The 21,784-nt window shown below is 43.6% G+C and overlaps 1 protein-coding gene across 2 annotated transcripts in view; it reads left to right on the top strand.

Moving 5' to 3' along the window:
• The window catches only part of PLCL2 (phospholipase C like 2), a 163,198-nt gene that overhangs the window by 93,615 nt on the left and 47,799 nt on the right, over positions 1-21,784 (top strand). For both annotated transcript variants that reach the window (XM_079795351.1, XM_079795352.1), the window contains exons 3-4: positions 7,275-9,761; positions 12,640-12,843. In XM_079795351.1, the coding sequence (XP_079651477.1) occupies positions 7,275-9,761; positions 12,640-12,843 (2,691 nt within the window). The remainder of the gene's footprint in view (positions 1-7,274; positions 9,762-12,639; positions 12,844-21,784) is intronic.

Raw genomic sequence — 21,784 nt, 5'->3', positions numbered from 1 at the left:
GGGGAAGATTGTGATTGTGCAGTTATTCTTAGAATTGATCATATTTGTAGCTAAAAATTCACATTATGTGATTTGCCTTGCATACCTTGTGAAGTTAAGTTTGATTTCCCAGACGGTTATTGACAAAGTTATGTAACCACATCTGGAAAGAGCCCTGCAGTATAGGAAGTCAGCAGGCTTTATAACGTGCTGGATAAGGAATGAACACATACACAGCGGAGGGGCACTGACAGTTTTCACACTAAAGGGGCTCACTTAAGTGCCATTATTACAGATCATAAATTAAAATTCATTAGCATCAACGTTTTCACTGGGATGTAAAGTAGCGCCAGTGTAGTTTATAGGAGCTCAGTGCTCACCATTTTTTCATTACTGGAGAAAACTGATGGATTTTATTGCCGTTTACATTGGACACAGATGTACATTATGGCTTTATAAATTTACTTTGAGTAAATACTTCAGTCATAGTGAAAGTGTTTCTCCAAAAGAAAGGGTTTACTAAGTACTCATTGTCTCTGCGCGGCCCTCAGCTTTTTTTTTTTTTTTTTTTTTTACATATTTTATTGATTGTTTACAAAGAGGAAGGGAGAGGGATAGAGAGTTAGAAACATTCATCAGCTGCCTCCTGCACACCCCCTACTGGGGATGTGCCTGCAATCAAGGTACATGCCCTTGACCGGAATCGAACCTGGGACCCTTCAGTCCGCAGGCTGATGCTCTATCCACGGAGCCAAACCAGTCGGGGCCTGCCCTCAGCTTTCATATGCAGGCCTGGGTGAGAAAGGCATCTCCTTCCACGCTCTCGCCCCTCTTCCAGGTACATTGCTTGCTTCTTGGTGCGAGGCTTCTGGTGGAATCCGGGGCCATTGGTCCTCCTGGTCTAGTTACGGTCTTAGGCTGCCCTTGCACCTGGGCCTCAGGGGCGGGACCTTCTGAGCACTCCTGCCCTGCTCCCCAAGGCAGCCTAGCTCTGCCTGTATCTGGTGAGTGTGGGCAGGAGACAGCATTCTGGCTCCCTCCTGGTGGTAGCAGAGCTCTGCTTGTGTGGTGCAGGCCCTGGAGTCCGAGAGGTCCGTCCTTCTACGCTAGTAGATCTTTGCCTGGCTGTACAGGTAGATGGATTTTGCCTCTACCCTTCCCCCAGTAACCCCAGGAGAGAGAGGGCTTGCTGTCCTTGCCCTAGTGACTTAGGCTTTTGCCACAGGAGAGGATGGTTGGGGAAGTAGGCAGAGTTTCATGCTGTTCCCCAGCGGCAGCATCACCTGCTGCATGGCCGTGCCCAGAGAGGGCCTCTCCCATCTGCTCTGTCCCCAAGCTTTCTCAGGAGCACCCATGGAGACTTACAAAAAAGCACGAACTCTCCTTGTGTCTGGGGCGCCCAGTTGCTCTAAACCAGGGGTCCTCAAACTTTTTAAACGGGGGGCCAGTTCACTGTCCCTCAGACTGTTGGAGGGCCGGACTATAGTTTAAAAAAACAACTATGAACAAATTCCTATGCACACTGCTAAGTCGGCTGCTAAGCAGGACAGGCAGCGGCGGCAAAAACACCCGGCGGGCCGGATAAATGTCCTCGGCGGGCCACATGTGGCCCGCGGGCCGTAGTTTGAGGACCCCTGCTCTAAACTATCAGTTAACCTGATAACTGATCACTTAACCCTGCTAGTTCACAATTGGCCTTTAGGAATTCCTAAAAATTTCAGCTAATTTCTTTCTTACCTGCTTCCACCTGGCCCCTTCCTCCCATGCTCTGCTACTGGTAAACGTGAAATGGTCTCTCTGTCTTGTCTCTGCTTAGAAGGGCTCATCATTCTGGAAAATCAGTTCCCTTGGTTGCCTTGTGACCACAGTTCTCTGTTGGGTACAAGAAAAGTGATGATCTTGTAGGTAGTCTGGCTTTTTCTTGTTGGCGTGGGAGTGACGTTTTATTTTGGCTTTCTGCGTTGGAAGCCATCATCTGAGGAGGAGTTAGCTTTTGGAATTCAGTAGAGGGCATCATGGAAGAGGAGACCCCCAAGGAGAGGCATCCGTGGGCCAAGTGGCTTTCTGATATTTGCAGTAAAGGCCCTTCCACGTGAGTGGAAAGCAGTATTGGACCATACCTAGCTTTTCTTCAAGTTATTTTATTCTTTTTCAGTTTATCAGATCTTATAAAATGACCTTCAGAGAGACTGCTTTTGCTCCAGATCTCCCGCTCCCCCTTTTTGCTCATCATGGACAACACATCAGAGTTTTTAAGATGTGTGAAAAACCTTGCAAAGCAACCCCGATGTGCCCAGCATGACTTACTCTTTCAATTCAGAGTTACTGTTATTGAGCTGAAGGAAGGTCAGGCCTCGCTGTGCTTCTTTAATGAGCCTCAAGTATTTCTGGTTTTGTTTGTTTGTTTGTTAAGGATATAAATTTTCTTAACCCAGTGTTTCTCCAGTCTCTTTTATCCTAAACCTCCTTCAATAAACAAAGATCTCATACTCTTCTTTGATGCTATTTATAAATCAAAGTAAATAACTGGACTCCAAACAAAGCAGGAGAAACACTCCTGCTCCCACACCACATCTCCTTCCCCTCCTCTTCCCCATTGTTAGGTCCCCACCCCCTCACCCGGATCACCCTCATGCACTACTTGCTGAACTTGGGCCTGGACTCCTCCACTGCTTTTGCCAATGCATTGAATCTGGATATTGACTCATCATTTTCTCATGAGGTTTATAGGGAAATAAGACACAGAAGATGGAAACAAGTCAGTTTTGAAATGCAAGAGCAGAGCAGTAGGATACAGGAGGTAATTCTCGAGGCTCCACCCTCAGATAGGTTTCCGCGGCTCCAGGATGAGCTGGATCCCTTGGCCCAGTGCCACCCACGTTGTTCCCAGCAGAAGGAGCGAGGCACACCTATTGGTTACCTCACTTCGGGGTGAGAATCTATGAAATTGTGCACACCTATTTGTGAAATTGCTACTACCTCTCAACTATCCCAGATGGTAGTTTCAATGCCCAAAAGGTAGTGATAAGCTTCTATTACACAAAGTGGGCAGTCTTGTTAGAAATATGTATGTTTCTCCATAGAGCTCAATATGGCTACTTCCATTTCTGATGTTAAATATAAGTCCTGTAAAATGTTAAGTCTTCTTGAATTTGCTGTGGTAAGTTTGCTCAGCCTCTTTCTAGCTCATTCGTTTCTTAAAGTCACTCCTGGTACAAAATTGTTATTCTGTAAATAAGTGTCGGTTAAATGTATAGCTGAATCTTTAACCCTTTGCACTCGCTTTTTTCTCGATTCCTTTATTCTAATGCTAACCATGTCGAGTCACACCCGACATCCGAGTGCAAAATGTTAAACCTCTTTCCAGTGCAAAATGTTATGATTATCTTGATCTAGAATTCAAAATTTCAGGGTTGCTGTGGAGGCGGGTTTTTTTGGTCCAGACTGAACCTGTTGATGGTAGTAAGCGCCAACAGAGCAGCAGAAATGCCCCCATGGACCAAGTTTACATTTTGTTGTTCTCACCACTGAGAAGGTTTAGGTGACAAGTACTTACAATATAACAGTCAGCTCTGAAACTATTTCTATGGGGTGTCCCCCAAGCCACTCATAAAAGGCAGTGTTTATTAAAATACATTTCATTTTGAAAATTGCGCTATCAGCTATTAAAGTGTGTATACATTTTTGGGGGACACCCTATATAATTATTTTGAAGCACCTCCATCTTAGCAAAAACTTGGGTTATTTTTTCCTTTGGTTTTAGTGATTAATGCATATAAGTTATATGTACTTAGTTTTCTTTTAGTTAAAAATACTACATGTATAGCACATGTAGTTGAATCATTTTTCATTGTTATATTTAAAATAATATTAAGAGGCAACATAGAAAATAGATCCCAGCTTTGCTACTGACCAGCTGCTTAGCCGATCACCACTGGGTGAAAAAGTGAAAGCCAGGCAGATGAGCAGGAGTGGGATAAGGATTCTGAGAGTCAGGCACCTGGAGGGCCTGGATCTCCTGCTGTTGAACCTCAGTTCTCCTTCCCTCCCACACCACTGCCTCTGCCTCTCTTCCCTTTCCTCTTGGCAGTGAGGACCAGCTTGCCTTCCCACCCAACAGTTGCTTCCACCCAGTGATTCCGGTCCATCCAAGGATGAGTTCTTTCTGGTCTCTAAGCAAGCACACTCCTCTAGCAGTGTTTCCTGATAGCTTTATCTGCTAGCGAACAAGGAGATACAAACCTCCTCGTTCAGGCCTCGCTGCTGTGGAGAGGACAGGGTGGTTCTAGACAACAGCAGACCGAGGGGAAGAAGAGATAGGAAGTGCCTGGTAAGGGGAGACCCTGCTGTCATTGCAGCAGCATGCGCTAGGGTGACCGGCATGTTCACGTGTCTGCAACCGGTGGTCTGAAGTCACTGGTCATGGCCTGGGCTGGCTTGTGAAAAGCAAAGCAATGTTTTTAAGGCTACAGGCATGGTGTTTAAGCTGCCAACTGCCCTCCCCACGGATGTGGGTGTGTGAGCATGTATGTTATGTTATTAACCTACTTTGCAATTGGGCTTTTTCCCTCTTAATAACAAAGAGACCTATTAAATTACAATAGATCATTTGTAATAAATTAGAAAGTGGTAGTTGAATATTGGTCAATATGTTTAAAATAACAGAATGAAAGATTACAGTGTTGAAAATGAGATCTATATTTTAATAGATAAGCATTTATCTTTGTAACTTATTTTTCTAGTAGCACTTTTGGGGTATAATTTATAAAGATAAAATTTCCTTAATTATTATGTTGCTTTTATTAAAGGTTAAGTGTTGTGTACGTGTTTTAAAGATAAAGACAGCCTTCATTCATAAATAGGAAATGTAGACATTTGTTTCATGCCCTTATGCCTGGCTGGTTACAAATTTTATGCCAGCTTGCTTGAATAGGTAGAATAAAATCTGTGCATTAGGTTTTGGAGCAGTTATAATACAATATATCTTATGGATGTAATTACCACAGTTTTTATGTCTTTGCACTTTATTGTTCTGAGGTTGCAGTTGTAAAGAAGTACTCCGCCTTGTGGCTTTTATGTTTTATCTTGGCATTCAAATCACAAAAGCCTCTATGGTTCATTTTGAAACTTTGAGGGAAATGATACCCATATGATTTAAAGTTTAAGCTTAATTACCTTCTGCAAATTGCTTTTGGAGTCTAGGTAGTCAAAAAGTAAAAGTGGTTTTAAATTTGAGACATAGAGAATAGCATAATTGCTTTTTAGAAATTCTATTAAAAATATGTTCTCCCCAGGGCAGGAAAGTTAGCATTGCCTTTGTATAACATTTTCTTGCTTTTTTTAAAAAAAAACATGATTTTATTGATTTCAGAGAGGAAGGGAGAGGGAGAGAGAGATAGAAACATCAATGATGAGAGAGAATCATTGATTGGCTGCCTCCTGCACACCTCCTACTGGGGACCTTGCCCGAAACCTGGGCATATGTTCTTGACCAGAATCGAACCTGGGACCCTTCAGTCCGTAGGCTGACGCTCTATTCACTGAGCCAAACCGGCTAGGGCCATGCTCTTTTCTTTATTGCCACGAGAGTTATATAATCCCAACCTCCATCTCTCCTCATTTATGAATATAATCAATTACTGAAATTTTATCACAAATTCCATGCCCATTCTTAAAGGCAATATCATGTATCAGGTTAGAATTGTGAAAGGTGTTGCTCTGGCCAGTATCACTCAGTGATTAGAGAATCAGCCCGTGCACTGAAGGGTCTCGGGTTCGATTCCAAGTCAAGGGCATGTGCCTGGGTTGCAGGTTTGATCCCCGCCCTGGTGGGGGCACAGTCGGGAGGCGACCAGTTGATGTATCTCTTTCTCCCTCTCCCTCTCTCTCCTTTTTCCCCCCTCCCTTTCTCCCTTCCACTCTTTCTAAAAATCAATGGAAAAAATATGCTAGAGTGAGGATTAACAACAACAACAAATTGTGAAAGGTGTTGTGAGGTCATTTGAGCAATTATGTTTTAAACTAGAGGCCCGATGCATGAAATTCATGCAAGGGGCTCGGCCCTCGCAGCCGTGGCAGCTTGCCTCAGCCCTTGCAGCCCCAGCTTCATCCAGAAGGTCGTTTGGCTGTCCGGTCTAATTAGCATATTATGCTTTTATTATTATAGATAATAAAGGCATCCCTACATGAAAGGACTTACATCCACACATAGATGTGGTGTCCATTGTGTAGGAAAGTTGAGGATGGTGTTACTGGTGGTGTAAACTTCTTTAGAAAGAGATGCTGCCTGTAATTTTTCACTTGGTAGTGTTAATAATCTGTTAATATTGGAAGTACTTAGCTGACACATTCTGCGCATTAGCCTGGTTCGTGGTAATCGGTTTTATTAAATCAACTCTGGAATTTTAGAGGCACCTCCTGCTGCACTTGTAATCGAGGCGTCCCACTCAACAAAACTGACAAAACTGCAGCCATATCTATCAACATATTTAGGACCTGTTAATCTAATATGAGATTCTGGAGGGCCAGGGATTTCTGCTGGAATCCCAGTGTCTACTTATTTATTACATGGTTCGTACTGAGCTGGTTTGCCGGTCATTTATTCTGTATAGTTTCCAGAAATAGCCCAGACATTGTAGTGAGTCAGAGTGGTCAGGAAGTGGTTTTCAAACTTTAGTGTACATCCCCATCACCTAGAGTGTTGCCTAAAATGCAAATTCCTGGGCACCGCCATGGGATTGGCACCACCATGAGCGTGGGAATCTGCATTTTATCCAGGTAGTTCTGAGGTAAGTGGTCTAGTGACAATCCTCTGAGAAACATTAGTGTAGGAAACATATGTACAGGCAGGCCGCTTCCTGGGTGTCTGACCTGTGCAAACGTAGGCCCCCCATTCGGAAGGGCCCTGCACGTGGCTTGTTCTTCTTCTCTCAGCTTCTTGAATTGTTAATAATTTTTGAACAAGCAGTCCTGCATTTCCATTTTTCCCTGAGGCCTGCAAATTATGTAGCCAGCTCTCTATACAAGATTTTATTGGGTGTTACTGAAATTGTGTTTCTTGGTACCCATGAATTGCAATTATTCAATAATGATTTCTTCTCTGTTTGTGTTCAGCTGAAATGCCAAGACCACTTCTAAACTTTAGAAGTCAATGAGTATCATTCATCATAGGACATAGGATAGGAAATCCTAATAGTATGATTTTTTTCTCAAGACAATTAAATATTTATTCCTAGTCTTGAACATAGAAGCCTATGTTTATGTTATTCTGATACACTATTCCTTTTTTCTCCTAGGATGGCACAAAACAGAAGAGAGAACGGAAAAAGACAGTCTCATTCAGCAGCATGCCAACAGAGAAGAAGATCAGCAGTGCGAGTGATTGTATCAACTCAATGGTTGAGGGTTCAGAGCTCAAAAAGGTTCGCTCCAACTCTAGAATTTACCATAGGTATTTTTTATTGGATGCCGACATGCAGAGCCTGAGGTGGGAACCATCAAAGAAGGATTCTGAGAAGGCCAAGATTGATATTAAATCCATCAAGGAAGTGAGAACAGGAAAGAACACAGACATATTCCGCAGCAATGGCATTTCTGACCAGATATCTGAAGATTGTGCGTTTTCCGTCATATATGGCGAGAATTATGAGTCACTTGATTTGGTTGCCAACTCTGCAGATGTTGCGAACATCTGGGTTACGGGACTGCGGTACCTAATTTCTTATGGAAAACATACACTTGATATGTTAGAAAGTAGCCAAGACAACATGAGGACTTCCTGGGTTTCACAAATGTTTAGTGACATTGATGTAGATAACCTTGGACACATAACTCTGTGTAATGCGGTGCAGTGTATCAGAAACCTCAATCCTGGCTTAAAAACCAGCAAAATTGAGCTTAAGTTCAAAGAATTGCACAAATCCAAGGACACAGCTGGTACTGAAGTTACAAGGGAAGAATTTGTTGAGGTTTTCCATGAGCTTTGTACTAGACCCGAAATCTATTTCCTTTTAGTTCAGTTTTCAAGCAATAAAGAATTCCTTGATACCAAGGACCTTATGATGTTTCTTGAGGCAGAGCAGGGTGTGGCACACATAAATGAGGAAATAAGCCTTGAAATTATTCACAAATATGAGCCATCCAAAGAGGGCCAGGAAAAGGGCTGGCTCTCCATAGACGGGTTCACTAACTACCTTATGTCACCCGACTGTTACATATTTGACCCAGAACATAAGAAGGTCTGCCAGGATATGAAGCAGCCTTTGTCTCATTACTTTATAAACTCATCTCATAACACATACTTAATAGAGGATCAGTTCCGAGGCCCCTCTGATATCACAGGGTACATTCGGGCTCTTAAAATGGGTTGCCGGAGTGTTGAATTAGATGTATGGGATGGGCCAGACAACGAGCCTGTCATCTACACGGGCCACACCATGACCTCTCAGATAGTCTTCCGCAGTGTCATTGACATTATCAACAAGTACGCATTCTTCGCTTCAGAGTACCCGCTCATCTTGTGTTTAGAAAACCACTGTTCCATTAAGCAGCAGAAGGTAATGGTCCAGCACATGAAGAAAATTTTAGGGGACAAGCTCTATACAACATCCCCCAATGTGGAGGAAACATATCTACCATCCCCAGATGTCCTGAAAGGGAAGATATTAATCAAAGCAAAGAAGCTGTCCTCCAGTTGCTCCGGAATGGAAGGAGACGTGACCGATGAAGATGAAGGAGCAGAAATGTCTCAGAGGATGGGAAAAGAGAACATGGAGCAGCCCAACAGTGCGCCTGTGAAGCGGTTTCAGCTCTGCAAAGAACTGTCCGAGCTGGTGAGCATCTGTAAGTCAGTCCAGTTCAAAGAATTCCAGGTGTCCTTTCAGGTTCAGAAGTACTGGGAAGTCTGCTCATTTAACGAAGTGCTCGCCAGCAAGTACGCCAACGAGAATCCAGGGGACTTTGTCAATTACAACAAGCGTTTTCTCGCTCGGGTTTTCCCCAGCCCTATGAGGATTGACTCGAGCAACATGAACCCTCAAGATTTTTGGAAATGTGGTTGCCAGATCGTAGCCATGAACTTTCAGACGCCGGGACTGATGATGGATCTGAACATCGGCTGGTTTAGTCAGAATGGGAACTGTGGCTATGTCCTTCGGCCAGCCATCATGAGGGAGGAAGTCTCCTTCTTCAGCGCCAACACGAAAGACTCGGTCCCAGGCGTCTCACCTCAGCTTCTTCACATCAAAATCATCAGCGGGCAGAACTTTCCCAAACCCAAAGGGTCAGGTGCCAAAGGTGACGTGGTGGATCCTTATGTCTATGTGGAAATTCATGGAATCCCTGCCGACTGTGCAGAACAAAGGACAAAAACAGTGCACCAGAATGGAGACACTCCCATTTTTGATGAAAGCTTTGAATTTCAAATCAACCTCCCGGAACTGGCCATGGTGCGCTTTGTGGTACTAGATGATGACTACATTGGGGATGAATTTATCGGCCAGTACACGATTCCCTTTGAATGTTTACAGACGGGCTACCGCCACGTCCCCCTGCAGTCATTGACTGGAGAGGTCCTAGCTCATGCCTCTTTGTTTGTCCACGTGGCTATTACTAACCGAAGAGGAGGAGGGAAACCTCATAAAAGGGGCCTTTCTGTGAGGAAAGGGAAGAAATCCAGGGAATATGCATCTTTGAGAACACTGTGGATTAAAACTGTAGACGAGGTATTCAAGAATGCCCAGCCCCCTATACGGGATGCCACAGATCTGAGAGAGAACATGCAGGTACGTGCTTGTGTTTCAGTGTTTACCCAGTGGTTTTCCTTCTTAGTGCATGCACGTAGTTCATGAATATATTGGAGGGCTTTTTTTTTCTGCCATAGTATATTTGATTTTAAATTATTTGTAAACTCCAGTTGCTTATTAGAATTTTTGCCACTAGTCTCATTTTTTTATCATTTAGATTTTCAAAACCATAGTTGGTATTGAGAATATTGATAACATGTTCAAATCAACCAGTCTCCCTGTTGTTAACACTCCACATCTTAGTCCAGGCGTCCTCAAACTACGGCCCGCAGGCCACATGAGGGTGTTTTTGCCTTTTTTTTTTTTTTTACTTCAAAATAAGATATGTGCAGTGTGCATAGGAATTTGTTCATAGTTTTTTTTAAGCTATAGTCCGGCCCTCCAACGGTCTGAGGGACAGTGAACTGGCCCCCTGTTTAAAAAGTTTGAGGACCCCTGTCCCTTTTAATGAATGCTTAACAGTACCCCCTATTTTTCTGGTAGTGTACATGGGAATCTCTTTTTTCTGGATATTGCTTAGCTGGGACACAAATTGATGACCTATTAGAATAAAAGGGATGTGTTCCAGTTCTTTTTTATGGAGCTGTTCTTTGGGGAAAATAGCAAGCACTTAAATAAGCCAATGTGTTTGCCTTTTGAGCCTCCTCTTGATTGTAGAGGACAGCTATTTAATTGTTTAAGTAAAAGGCGTGTGGTGTGTATATCAATTATAAGTCTAATGATTGCCACTGAATTATATAATGGCTAAAAGCAATCAGGAATGATATATAATTAAGGATCGTCCACATGTCTAGCAGTATACTAGGACCCATGAGTGACACAGAAGTGGGCAGCGAGGGCATCTCACAGGGATACCAGCCCTAATCCGTCCCAGGGTGCAAAGTGCTATGAGCATGACAGCTGCTCAGCGTGCGTTTATTTAATAAACATATATAATATATTAGCTGATTATATATGTGTGTGTGTGTGTGTGTGTGTGTGTGTGTGTGTGTGTATACAGGGTGGGGCAAAAGTCAGTGTACAGCTGTGAGTACATGAAACAGTTGCTTCTTGTTTTATTATTTATTAATTATTGTATTTTCCATCCAAACAACTGCAAACCTACTTTTGCCCCACCCTATATATAACTATTATAAGAAGAATGCCATCAGCAAGTAAAATCTAACTCAGAAAATTCAATATATTTCACTCTTCTACCAATTCTATGGATACTTCATTAATAAAGAGACCTTCCCTCAATAGAGAAATTTTATTCTCTTTCTTTCAAAGTAAAAGCATACCAGAAATGTGAAGGGTTTCCGCCTATTTCGTAGGGTGAGAGTGGCTTGGTAAACTCTGAGCTCTGAGCAAGCCACATTGTCCCCTGCCCCTCGGAAGGCTGCTGTGGTGCATGTGGGGACCTGGCAGAGCTGGGCATCATCTTTCCAGAACCTGTGTCTGCTCTGGACCCGACAGAGCAGTTGGTGGTGATGTGCCGTGAACACCACGCGCAGCAGCCTGGGCTCGCGGATGCACAGTGAACACACAGAGACTTTAGCTGGGGGTGGGCCAGGAAGGGAAACGGCCCCGGACTGTTAGCAGATGAATAAACGAGCAGGACAACAGCCGCCACAGCAGGGCCGTGAAGGAAGTAAACGGAGGTGAGGGTGATGCAGAGACTCCCCTCAGACATGACAATTGTGATTTATTGCTGAAAGCAGTCAGCTCTGAAGTGCTTTTGAGCCAGATGACATATAGTGTGATGTCCATGTTTAAAGCAATATTAATAAGAAAACGTTTAAAAACATTTTTAAAAGATAAAACTAAAGTGTGCTGCTCATGTCTAAGAATCGGAGAATTGGAGAGAGGAAGGCACAGGGGTCAGCAGGCCCAGATCCCTCCCCCCTTCCCCCCCCCCCACCTCGCCACTGGCCTCCATGCCCAGTGGGCCTGGAATAATAGCCTGGCTCATTTTGATTAGAATTTACCTGCTTTTATCGCATACTGATTACAATCAACAGATTTTAAGTAAAATATTGACTCCTTCACTTACCAGCTGTGTGGCCTTAGACAAATAACAGAGGCTACAGCGGAGGCTGTTTCCTCATCCAGCAGGCTTGTTGAGAGGAGTAAATGAGGTGATTTGTAGCAAATACTCCTGCTATTGCCTTGCACTGGGTAAGTGCCCAGAGACTGCCAACTTGCCAACTCATGGCGTTGGACAGTGTTGCAGGGCTTTCTGTAATGGGCATTTTAACGGCCTGCCTCTGGTGAGTAGGAAAAAGGGAAGGGGCAGTGGGGAGAAGCATGGAGGCCCCTGGAGGCACTAAGCGGGGAAGGCCGTGGGTAACCAAGGTCTCCCGCTGGGCAGACCTCACAAGAACTGCAGCATCCTCCAAGTTCCTGTAGGTTTGGAACCAGCAGGTAAAAACAGGTGAGAGAGGTTCAAGCTCCTGCCTCACAAATAGCCTTTCCTTCTTGAATGGCTGGCATGCTTGATACTTATTTTAAGCCTGATACTCTTTTTCTTAATCTGTACCTTTTCTGAATGCAGACGCCGTTCTTTTTGTTTCCTCGTAATTGCACATCAGCCTCAGCACTGCTCTGAACTTTGATCAGAAAAGAGGCTTTGCCCTTGGGAAGAATTTAACTTGTTTGCAGTTTCTGTAATTTTGATAAATTGGTATTATAGATATCTATAACTGTATTTACTTTGGAAAACAGCCAGTTTTCGCAGGATGAAATAATCGATAGCCAACTCTGTCACGGCATTGCTAACAGCTGTCGTACTAGGCACTTCAAGTATAATCAAGTATAACCATGAGAAATTAAAACCGCTGATTAATTACAAAGTGCCTCCTTCCTTTCTGCTTAACAGAATGCAGTGGTGTCCTTCAAGGAGCTGTGTGGCCTCTCCTCCGTGGCCAACCTCATGCAGTGCATGGTGGCCGTGTCCCCCCGCTTTCTGGGGCCGGATAACACACCCCTGGTGGTCCTGAATCTCAACGAGCAGTACCCCACGATGGAGTTGCAGGGGATCGTGCCTGAGGTTTTAAAGAAGATCGTAACAACTTACGACACGGTGAGTCGTTGTGTACTTGCACGTAGCCTGCGTGAGAGGGGTGTCTTAAGCTAATACTCCAGATAATTAAGAGCTCTTGCTAAGGTGTGCTCTCCTATTTCATGCTTCAGTGACCTATGCTGGAAAAACTATTCTCTGACCTGCGGGATTGGAAGGAGTTCAGTCTTTTGGAGTTGTTTTAGAAAGCAGGATTCAGAGACTTTTGCCTCAATTGGATTCGATAATAGATTGCTTTCTAGTAACTATATCTGAATAGATTTGCAAAGGATACACTATTTTCCACATACATATAGTAAAGAGCATTTTTTATCTTCTCTGAAACCAGCCATGGATTCACTCATTTTGTTTTGTTTTCATTTTTCACACTGGTAAAGGTGAGAAATTTAATGCTTAAGAAAGTACATGTTCAGTGCCATAAGGGGCGGGTGCTTCCGTCACAAGCTCTGTCCGGTGCAGTGGTTTTCGTTCGCACAGCAGGTGCTCCGAGACACCTATAGTCTGTAACCAGCGGAACGTTAATGCGATGTCCTCGGGAGACCTGGGATAGTACAGATTTGCTCTTATGGTGAATCTGCCATTTTCTTAGTCACATCCTGCTCTTATTGTACTTTTTGACCTACTGTAACTCAAAGGGAGAATTTAGTGGGTGAGCTACACCCATTTTCAGCTCACCGTGTAGTTGGAGCTCTCCGAACTCCTGAGTGCTGGCAGCTGCTCGCCGGCCTGTCAAGGTTAGGGTTGGTGTTGGCCCCTCCCGCCCAGGTGGGCCAGGCTGTCAGCTTTGCTGTTCAGGGTGCTCAGGGGCAGGAGGCCTCCCCTCCTCCCCACTGAATGCACAAGCTAAGTCCACAGAGCACTAGGCTTCTTCCCTTGTAGCCTGCCTCGGTCAAAACCAAAACAAGATGGCTATCATGTACTTCAACAAAAATAGTTTTAAGTGTTTTGTAAATTGATCTGAAAGCTGCAATTCAGAGAGATTTGTACAATTCAAGGGAAAGGAAAAAACACCTTAGGTCAGCGTTTCCCACAGTGCGTTCTGAGGAACCTTGGTTTTTTAGGATGTTAGTAAATGTCACATGGGATCTAAGGTTCCATGGTGAAACAATCCGGGGAAATACTGGTTTGAACAAATTAATCAGATGCCTTTATTACAGGGCTTCTCTGGGCCTTTTATTTGCTGGTACAATGCATTCCCGCGAGGGTGATGGACATAGTTTGCCCTATTTCACAAATTGACTTGACCATGGGGTACTAGATTCAAACACGAAATTTCCAAATAACTTTTGTTCTTTATTTTCTTCACTTCTTGGAAGTAAAAGTCAGAAGAATGGAATGTTTTAAATAGCTTATCAGTTCATACCTTTAAAAAAGTGGTATTTGACCTCTTTCATTTGATCTTTTTCTTACACAATAGCCATACTTTGTAGCAGATGCTTTTTATCCCTGCTATTTCCAGCTTAGAGTTCATGGTCGTAAAAGAGCTGTAAAGGACTGAACACTGCACACTGCAGGCAAACTCCAGAGAGTCAGCCAACCTCTGAGAGTCAGCAGGTGGAGGGCAGGCCAGGCGCATGTACCTGATAAACATTGGGGGAGCAGCGTGATGCCCTGTCCTCAGGGAACGTCCAGTCTACTGGAAGGTAGAAAAGGCCCCTGGGAGTGAAATCAACACAGGAAGCTTATGCTAAGATTCCTTAGATCCCATGTGACATTTACTAACATCCTAAAAAAAACCAAGGTTCCTCAGAACGCACTGTGGGAAACGCTGACCTAAGGTGTTTTTTTCCTTATAATTGAATTGAAGACACAGTTGTAGGGAGGTGGGGGCATGAGAAGCGGGTGGGGGTAATAGGGAAAAGAGGTAAATGTGGAAAAGTTTGAAGAGCTCTTTCATGCTGTGACCCAGGCTACCTAGTTAGTTCCCAACTCTTTAAATTTTATATTTGTAAATGCTTTTTAATCTTAAGCCACTAGACATTTTACAGACCTATTTCACTGACCCAAATCTGACACGACTTACCCCCCTAGGCATTTCACTGATTGCTGTGGCAGTCACACAGTGACATTTCTTCCTGGGAACCTTCCTGACGAGAGCTTCCTGTGAGTGGGGTGGGGGTTGCCCTACGCAGTGATAACAGGGTAGACTGGAAAAGGGTCAGTACCTAGGACCTGGTCCTGGGACAGAGTGCCGATCCGGAGCAGGAGGGTGGCGCTAGGTTCTTGGGCCTGGGTACTAGCCCTTGTCCAGTCTACCCTGTTATCGCCTCCGTAGGGCACCCACCACAGTATTGGGCAGAGGAATCGCTCAGTGTCCCTCGGTTCCTCTTCCTGGACTGGTAGTTGATAATTCTTATTAGGTAACTCTTATTTGCATATAATGTTAACAATGTGCATTGTTGTAGAAGTGATAAGACAGAAGGTATTAGCTTGTTTAATTTTTTAAATTGTTAAATGACTCTTATGTCATCTCTAATCGAAATCGCTGTGCTGCCTAGTGCCCCTAGCTTTATCGATTTGCTGTTTTTAATTCCATCTGATAAATTAAGCTATAAAATATTTACAATGAATTCAAATTATTGTGATTCCAACTTTAAAAAGTGGAATTTTGCTATAACTCTTGCAATATTTTGCAGTCCTTTTTTAGTGACTTAATGGTCTCTCACCTTGTGACAATGGTTAAATATTGATGGGAAATGTGCTATGGTCTGGCACAGCCTGTAACGTTAACTATAGCTCTTTATTTTCGTAATGTTGTGTTGAACTTAACCCAAAATTAACCCTAGAAATAAGATCTTATTTCATTTTGTTGACTTCCCATCTGTAATTAGGAGACTGCAAATGAGAAGTGAGGGCAGCGTAGGAAATCCCCTGCAGAGGTCCTTGTCCCTGCCATCTGCACGCTCAAGCCTCGCCTGCCGTGAGGGTGGGCCCGGTGTCTCCTCGAGGTACAGAGTTGTGCTAATGCTATTGAGGTTGTGATGACTGTTCAGAGTCTAAACTCTTAGTAATAAGCTAGTATATCGGGAATACGCCAGTGTCTGTGAGAAAAGAGACTGCGGAGAAGGAATTGATGATGGAAATGCGAACGTGTAAGCCCGTGTGGAGACTAGAAAGCATGCCCAGGCAGAGAGTGCCACACATCCCAATTTTCCTGAGATGACTCTGTCAAAACACCTGCTGTCCCAGGGTCATTATTAATAACTCTCCCTCTAGCTCTTAAAAGTGTCTCTATGTAGATCATTAGTTGTATGTACTCCATTCCTGTGGCCCCTCGATTGTTCTAATGGCTCCTGTGATTGCCATCAACAAACAGATCTTCACAGCTGCCCCAATGGTGGTCTTACCCTATTTGTGATACCTTCTTGGTCCTGGAAGTGGTGAGGTTTGGGCCTGGGACCTAGTTCAGGAAGGCAGGTGACAAAGCCTGAACTAACTACACTGAAAATTTGTTAAGAGGGTAGAGCTCATGTTGTATTCGTATCTCTGTAAGGCTTTTTTTAAAGGAAAAATAGTTGTTTCTTGATTTTCTATAATTTTCATGTAATGTGCTTTAGTGATTATAATTGAAGATGCAGTTGTAGGGAGGGAAAAGGAGAGAGGGGGAAAGAAAATGATGCTCACCTCTGTTAGGCAGTCTGGTTGTGCCTCTACACAGCGGTGGACTCCCGGGCAGCCGCCATCTGTTCAGAGATTATACATGAATTCGTTCCTATGATTGCAGTTCCTTTGTTTGTTCTCTGGGGAATCTACTTATCCAATAGAGAACAGTATTTTTTTTAATCTCAAAGGAGCAAGATGCTTTGTCTAAGAGGATGTTATTTGCTCTTTGTGGGTTTTTTTTTTATATGTTACTGTCCCTTCTAACTCATAACTTTAAATATTACTTAAATAGAAGCAAGGTTTTTTCAATCAAATATGTGAAATGAAGGATTTTTTCTTAGATAGACTTGTTGGTAGTCGGCATACAACATCAGGAACACTCTGCTTTATGTTGTCATTTGTGGTTTTGTGTGTTTTGTCTTGCTTAATACAGTGGAGAAATAAATCATACGTCATAATTGATGGAGTCTGCCCATCTGGACCAAACCAGAGATGATCTGTCATACGGTTACTGTTGCTCTCCATCTCCTTTGTGACGCCTCTGATCACTCTCCTGCCTCAGAACCTGACATTAAAGCTTCTTTTAATTGGAGGTGTCAACTTTCCCAACTTTTGTAACTATAAAATGAAAGGCCAGATAGAATATTATGCTCTGGAAATAAGACTGAGCTAAAAGGGGGGAGGGGGAAGGGAATGACATTTCAAAATAGAAGCGTCACTGGCTGGACCACCCCTTTCAAATAGAAGCGTCACTGGCTAGACCTTCCCTTTCACCGAATTAAGCTACAGCCTTTGGGATTCTGCTCTTCCCTCTATAGCAGGATATAGCCTCCCCCCCTTGTATTTTTTTTAGCTCAGTCTTATTCCAGCTATTGCTTTTTAAAGCGGTAGAGCACCTCCAAGTTTGGCCATGGCCGCTACCAGACAGTGGTGGAGAAGAGAGCATTCATGGGACCACTTAGGGAAGACTGATTGCAAAGGAAGAAGGAGCCTAGTGGCAGGAACAGATTGTGAAGCTGGTGGGGTCTCAATAAAAAATGTTTTCCAGTGGAAACAAACAAACAAATAAAAAACAAAAGCAATTTCTCTGGAGTCATCAAAACCATGCAGCGGAGCCGCTCCAGAACAGCTGCCAAGCCGATGGAAAGGGAAAGGAATGTGATGATAGCATCGCGTGTATCATCAGATCAGGCGTAGTAGGCCGCCACTCAGGAATCAGATGCGGGAGATGGGGGAACTTTTGGAAGATAGTCCTTCAGGGTGAGCACATGGTGGTGATTATAAGACTTGGTCTCTGATCCAGATTTCTAGGTGTACATGTCTCCACGAAAACCAATGAGGAACACATCTACACACACACACACACACACACACACGCACGCACGCACTCACGCACGCACGCACACACCAAGTGCGCATGTCAATACTATGCTATGAACATTTGGGGGGAAAAGGAGCATCTACGGCTGGCTGTCCTCTGGAAAGAGACGTCATCATAGAGCTGTTTTTCACATTAAATTTGATACCCAGTTCTAAGATCTCTGGGAGGACAGAGATAAAAACCTCAGTGGGGATCAGCATGTTGTCCGATGTTGTCTTCAGACAAGAGATGATAAATGGTATTAAGCAAGCCACGGTGCCATCTGTCATATGAAGTCTGATTTAACTTTTCTAAGTACTGGTAAGCCAGGACATAACAGCGAGGTGCTGCTGCTGGTAAATGAGAAGTGGGCGCCTCCTGGTGGCATCACTTCAGCTTGTGGGTGGACTCCATTTGAACCAAGGCCACGTGGTTTGGGGCCAAGTGTTTGTTGGGGTCTCCACTGTTTTACTTTTCTGTTTAGAGCTTTGCTATTGCTTTTTAAAGGGATTGAGCAAGCTTGCTTGTTTTTAAAACACTTTATTTCCCTGTATCTGGTAGGAAATATGTATAAAGTATGTCTGAAACCTAAAGCTCCAGAAAAGTTAGGGAACTTCTTTCTGAACCTATGCGTTAGGCAAAAGAACACTATTGCATCTTTGATAAAATAAGATCGTTACAGAGCTGTAACCTTTTTTCTTCCTCTGTAAGAGCAGAGGAGTCACTTCCTGTGTTCCCACCAAACTCCATATTGGATTTGCTTTTATATCATTCAAAGTTTATTTTTGATATGTTCTCTGCTTGACTGCAAGTATTTTTTGTTGTTGTTGTTTCTGCAGTGGCTAAGGGTACTTCCTTGAGTTGTTTGCTAAGTTCTTCTTTCTGTCAAGGACCCCTAGAGAAGATGAGAAAAAGGGACCATTTACATCTTTCAAATTCTGTATTTTCTCTATTTTCTACACAGTTCTTTCGGTCAGTCACCATATGCACTGGCGGCTTTTCAAACTGTGAGGAAGCGCTTAGCTTCCTCATCCTAGTTTACTCACTAACTTCTTGTCCCTATTAGACTTTGAATAAATAAACTTTAATTGAGCGGACGAGGCGGTGCTGGCTGGCTTTCCATTCTGTGGCCATCATCCTAATTCAGCTTCTCATCGCCTTAGGTCTGTGTGGACCAGTTTGAGTTCAGAATTCACAGTTAACTCAAATGGCAAAGGAAATGTAGCTTTTCTGTCTCTCATAGGGGGAGATGGGTATTCCTAAATTTTCATTTAGTTTGGTAAACTTGATCTGTTGCATTAATTTACAATGTCCACGTTGGACTCTAAATGCTTAGCTCTTTAGGGAAAATGCTCAGTCTCTCGGACTTTCTTTCCCTCTGCTCCTCTGCAAAGCGGCCTCTGGGTGCCTGGAGGGGAACAGGTGCAGACGTCTGTTTGTCTGTCTCCTTTCTGTGTCCTCACCTCACTCCCCATTCACCTTGAGTTTGGTCCACGTGGTGGAGGAAGTTCCCAGCTCCGGCTCCAATCACTCAGGATGCCAGAGGTGGCCTCCCCCTTTTCCTGCCCTGCTCCTTCCCCGTTCGTCCTGGAGCTGCAAACCCGCGGTGCAGCCTTGGTAGCTGAAGGGGCTGTTTTGCCCACCCGAGAGGACGAAGCTCCACAGTTGGTGTTTGATATGTTAAAATAATTCAGAAAGTTGTTTCTCCTTGACAGAGCCTCACTTGCACGCCTGTCGTTTTGGTGGGAACCTGAATGAAAATCTAATTTGACCTTTAAATCTGAGAAGTGTCTTTGTTTTTACAAGGTAGCTGCTCCTCACCCAGGCTCTGAAACTCGCTGTTTGAATAGGTGGAAAGCCCCCAGGGCAAAATGATTTCTAAAATATGGCAACATATGTGGGAAAATAGCTTTACACGATCCCCATACACCTTTGTTACTGCTGTGGCCACCAGAGTACGGCATTCCCTCCCCCCTGCATTTGTCCTGTGGATTGTGGTAAAGACAAACTTCCTGAAATTCCCCCTAGAGAAAGACCTGGATGTCTCAGAGGGGAGCCAGGAGGTAGAGTTAGAGGTACAATGAAATGTGACAACTTTCAGAACTAGACCAGCTAAAGGGATTATATTGTGATCATCAAGACAAATAGAGGCAGAGTACCTTTACTGTTGTTAGGTGAGTAATATTCTTGAAGCATTTGGAACAGTGGCATCCCTTCGGTGGGTTTGGATGGATAAAGAATGTATGTGAAGCCTAATTGCCAAGAAAGGGGAAAAAAAAGGGGGGGCGTGGGAATAACTTTAAGGATATGAACCTCATGCATGTATTCCTCTAGCAATTCATATTTTCCAGAATCAGAATTTTTTTATTTGCTCTCAAAACATGCACCAAACACTATTAATACTATACCGCCTTTTAAAAATACAAAGTTTTGACAGCATCCAGAATTGTTTGACGTTAATGGTTGAAATCATTTCTGTAGTGCCTAGTGGAATCATCTCTACATCTCATTTTGTGGATGTGATTGTCCTCCTTTGTGGAAATCCATTTCAAACAGAAAAGTGATGATCAGAGACACAAAGAGCCTAATTGGCTCTCAGTGTGTGATAACTTGTACCAGTATGTCTTGATGCAGCCCGAGTTCCAAATCGTTTCAGATTCCCCAAAATGAAGACGAGCTGACCTAGACCATGCATTTCATAGCTCACTAATCCATGCGGCCGGCTTCTCCACTGTTGGCGCCAGCTCTCTGGCTCCCGCTCACCTTGGACTCAGGGGAGAGCCAAGTCTCTCCTTGCTCCTGTGTGCGGGTTGGCACAGAGGGGGCTGTGCCAGCATATGGTGGCTACTTTGAAAGAGAAATCATTGTATTTATCTCCATCGTTGAGAGCTTGCAGAGACTGGGATAAAACTCTGGAACCCCCCAGTGTAGGGCTCCACTTTGGAGCCCAGGTACTCTCTGGGAACATCCCATCAATAATGCACCTTCATTGTTTAACTTAGTTTCCCTAAAGGTGGCAACTTCTGCCCAGATGGGGAGTTGGGGATGTGAAGCCTATAGTGTTTCTACATTCCACCTGCAAAGGTGGCTGCTTTGCCATCTGAGCCTGCTGTTTGCCCTGGTGTCTGGCTCCGTGTGTGGTTCTGAATGCTCTCCAGCTAGTTAAATGGAGATAATTTGCCTGAGTGATTATTTTAACTGTGCTGGCTTTAAAGTGCTGGCTACAGTTAGCCAGTAAGAATCACAAATGTGAATTTCTTTTCTGAAGTATTTTTTGTTAAAGATTCATTAAAGGATGAATTGTTTATTATTTCATCCCGTTCCATTGTTGCTCATATTGAAGTTAGAGTTTAGAAAGCATGTACATTGCAGTGATAATGTAATTTTTTTGTTCAGGATCTTGATGTTCTCTACATCATTTTATACATGCAAGACCCATTCATCACAGACTAACTTCCCTCCCTCCCTCCCTCCCTTCCTTCCATTTCATTTTTTTGTTGTTAATCCTCACCTGAGGATATTTTTTCCCATTGATTTTTATTTTATTTTTTTGTAGAGAGAATGGAAGGGAGAGGGAGAGGCAGAGAGAAACATCGATGTGAGAGAGACACATCAATTGGTTGCCTCCTGCACACACCATCAATTGGTATGCCTCCTGCACACACCCTGACCAGAATTGAACCTGGGACTCTTCGTCTGCGGGTGATGCTCTTTCCACTGAGCCAAACTGGCTAAGGCTTAACTTGATTTATTGCCACCCATTCTTGTGCAGTTTAGAATGGCATATGCTTTTCCATTTAGAAATTCACCAGTCTTCAAGTCCAATTTGGAGTTGTATTAAAAAGATTGAAATTACATTAGATACATGTACAGATTTGTTAGTGATGGTATATAAATAGATCATTTTGTAAATGCAATGATGAGCTCTTCTATTTTCATGGATACATATTCTTTGGATGTACAATCACATTTTAGAAGACA

The sequence above is a fragment of the Cnephaeus nilssonii genome (genome assembly GCF_951640355.1).
Source record: "Cnephaeus nilssonii genome assembly, chromosome: 17".
NCBI lineage: Eukaryota > Metazoa > Chordata > Mammalia > Chiroptera > Vespertilionidae > Cnephaeus > Cnephaeus nilssonii.
The sequence above is the reverse complement of the archived record's forward strand: the minus strand, read 5'-3'. Positions and strand labels throughout refer to the sequence as shown.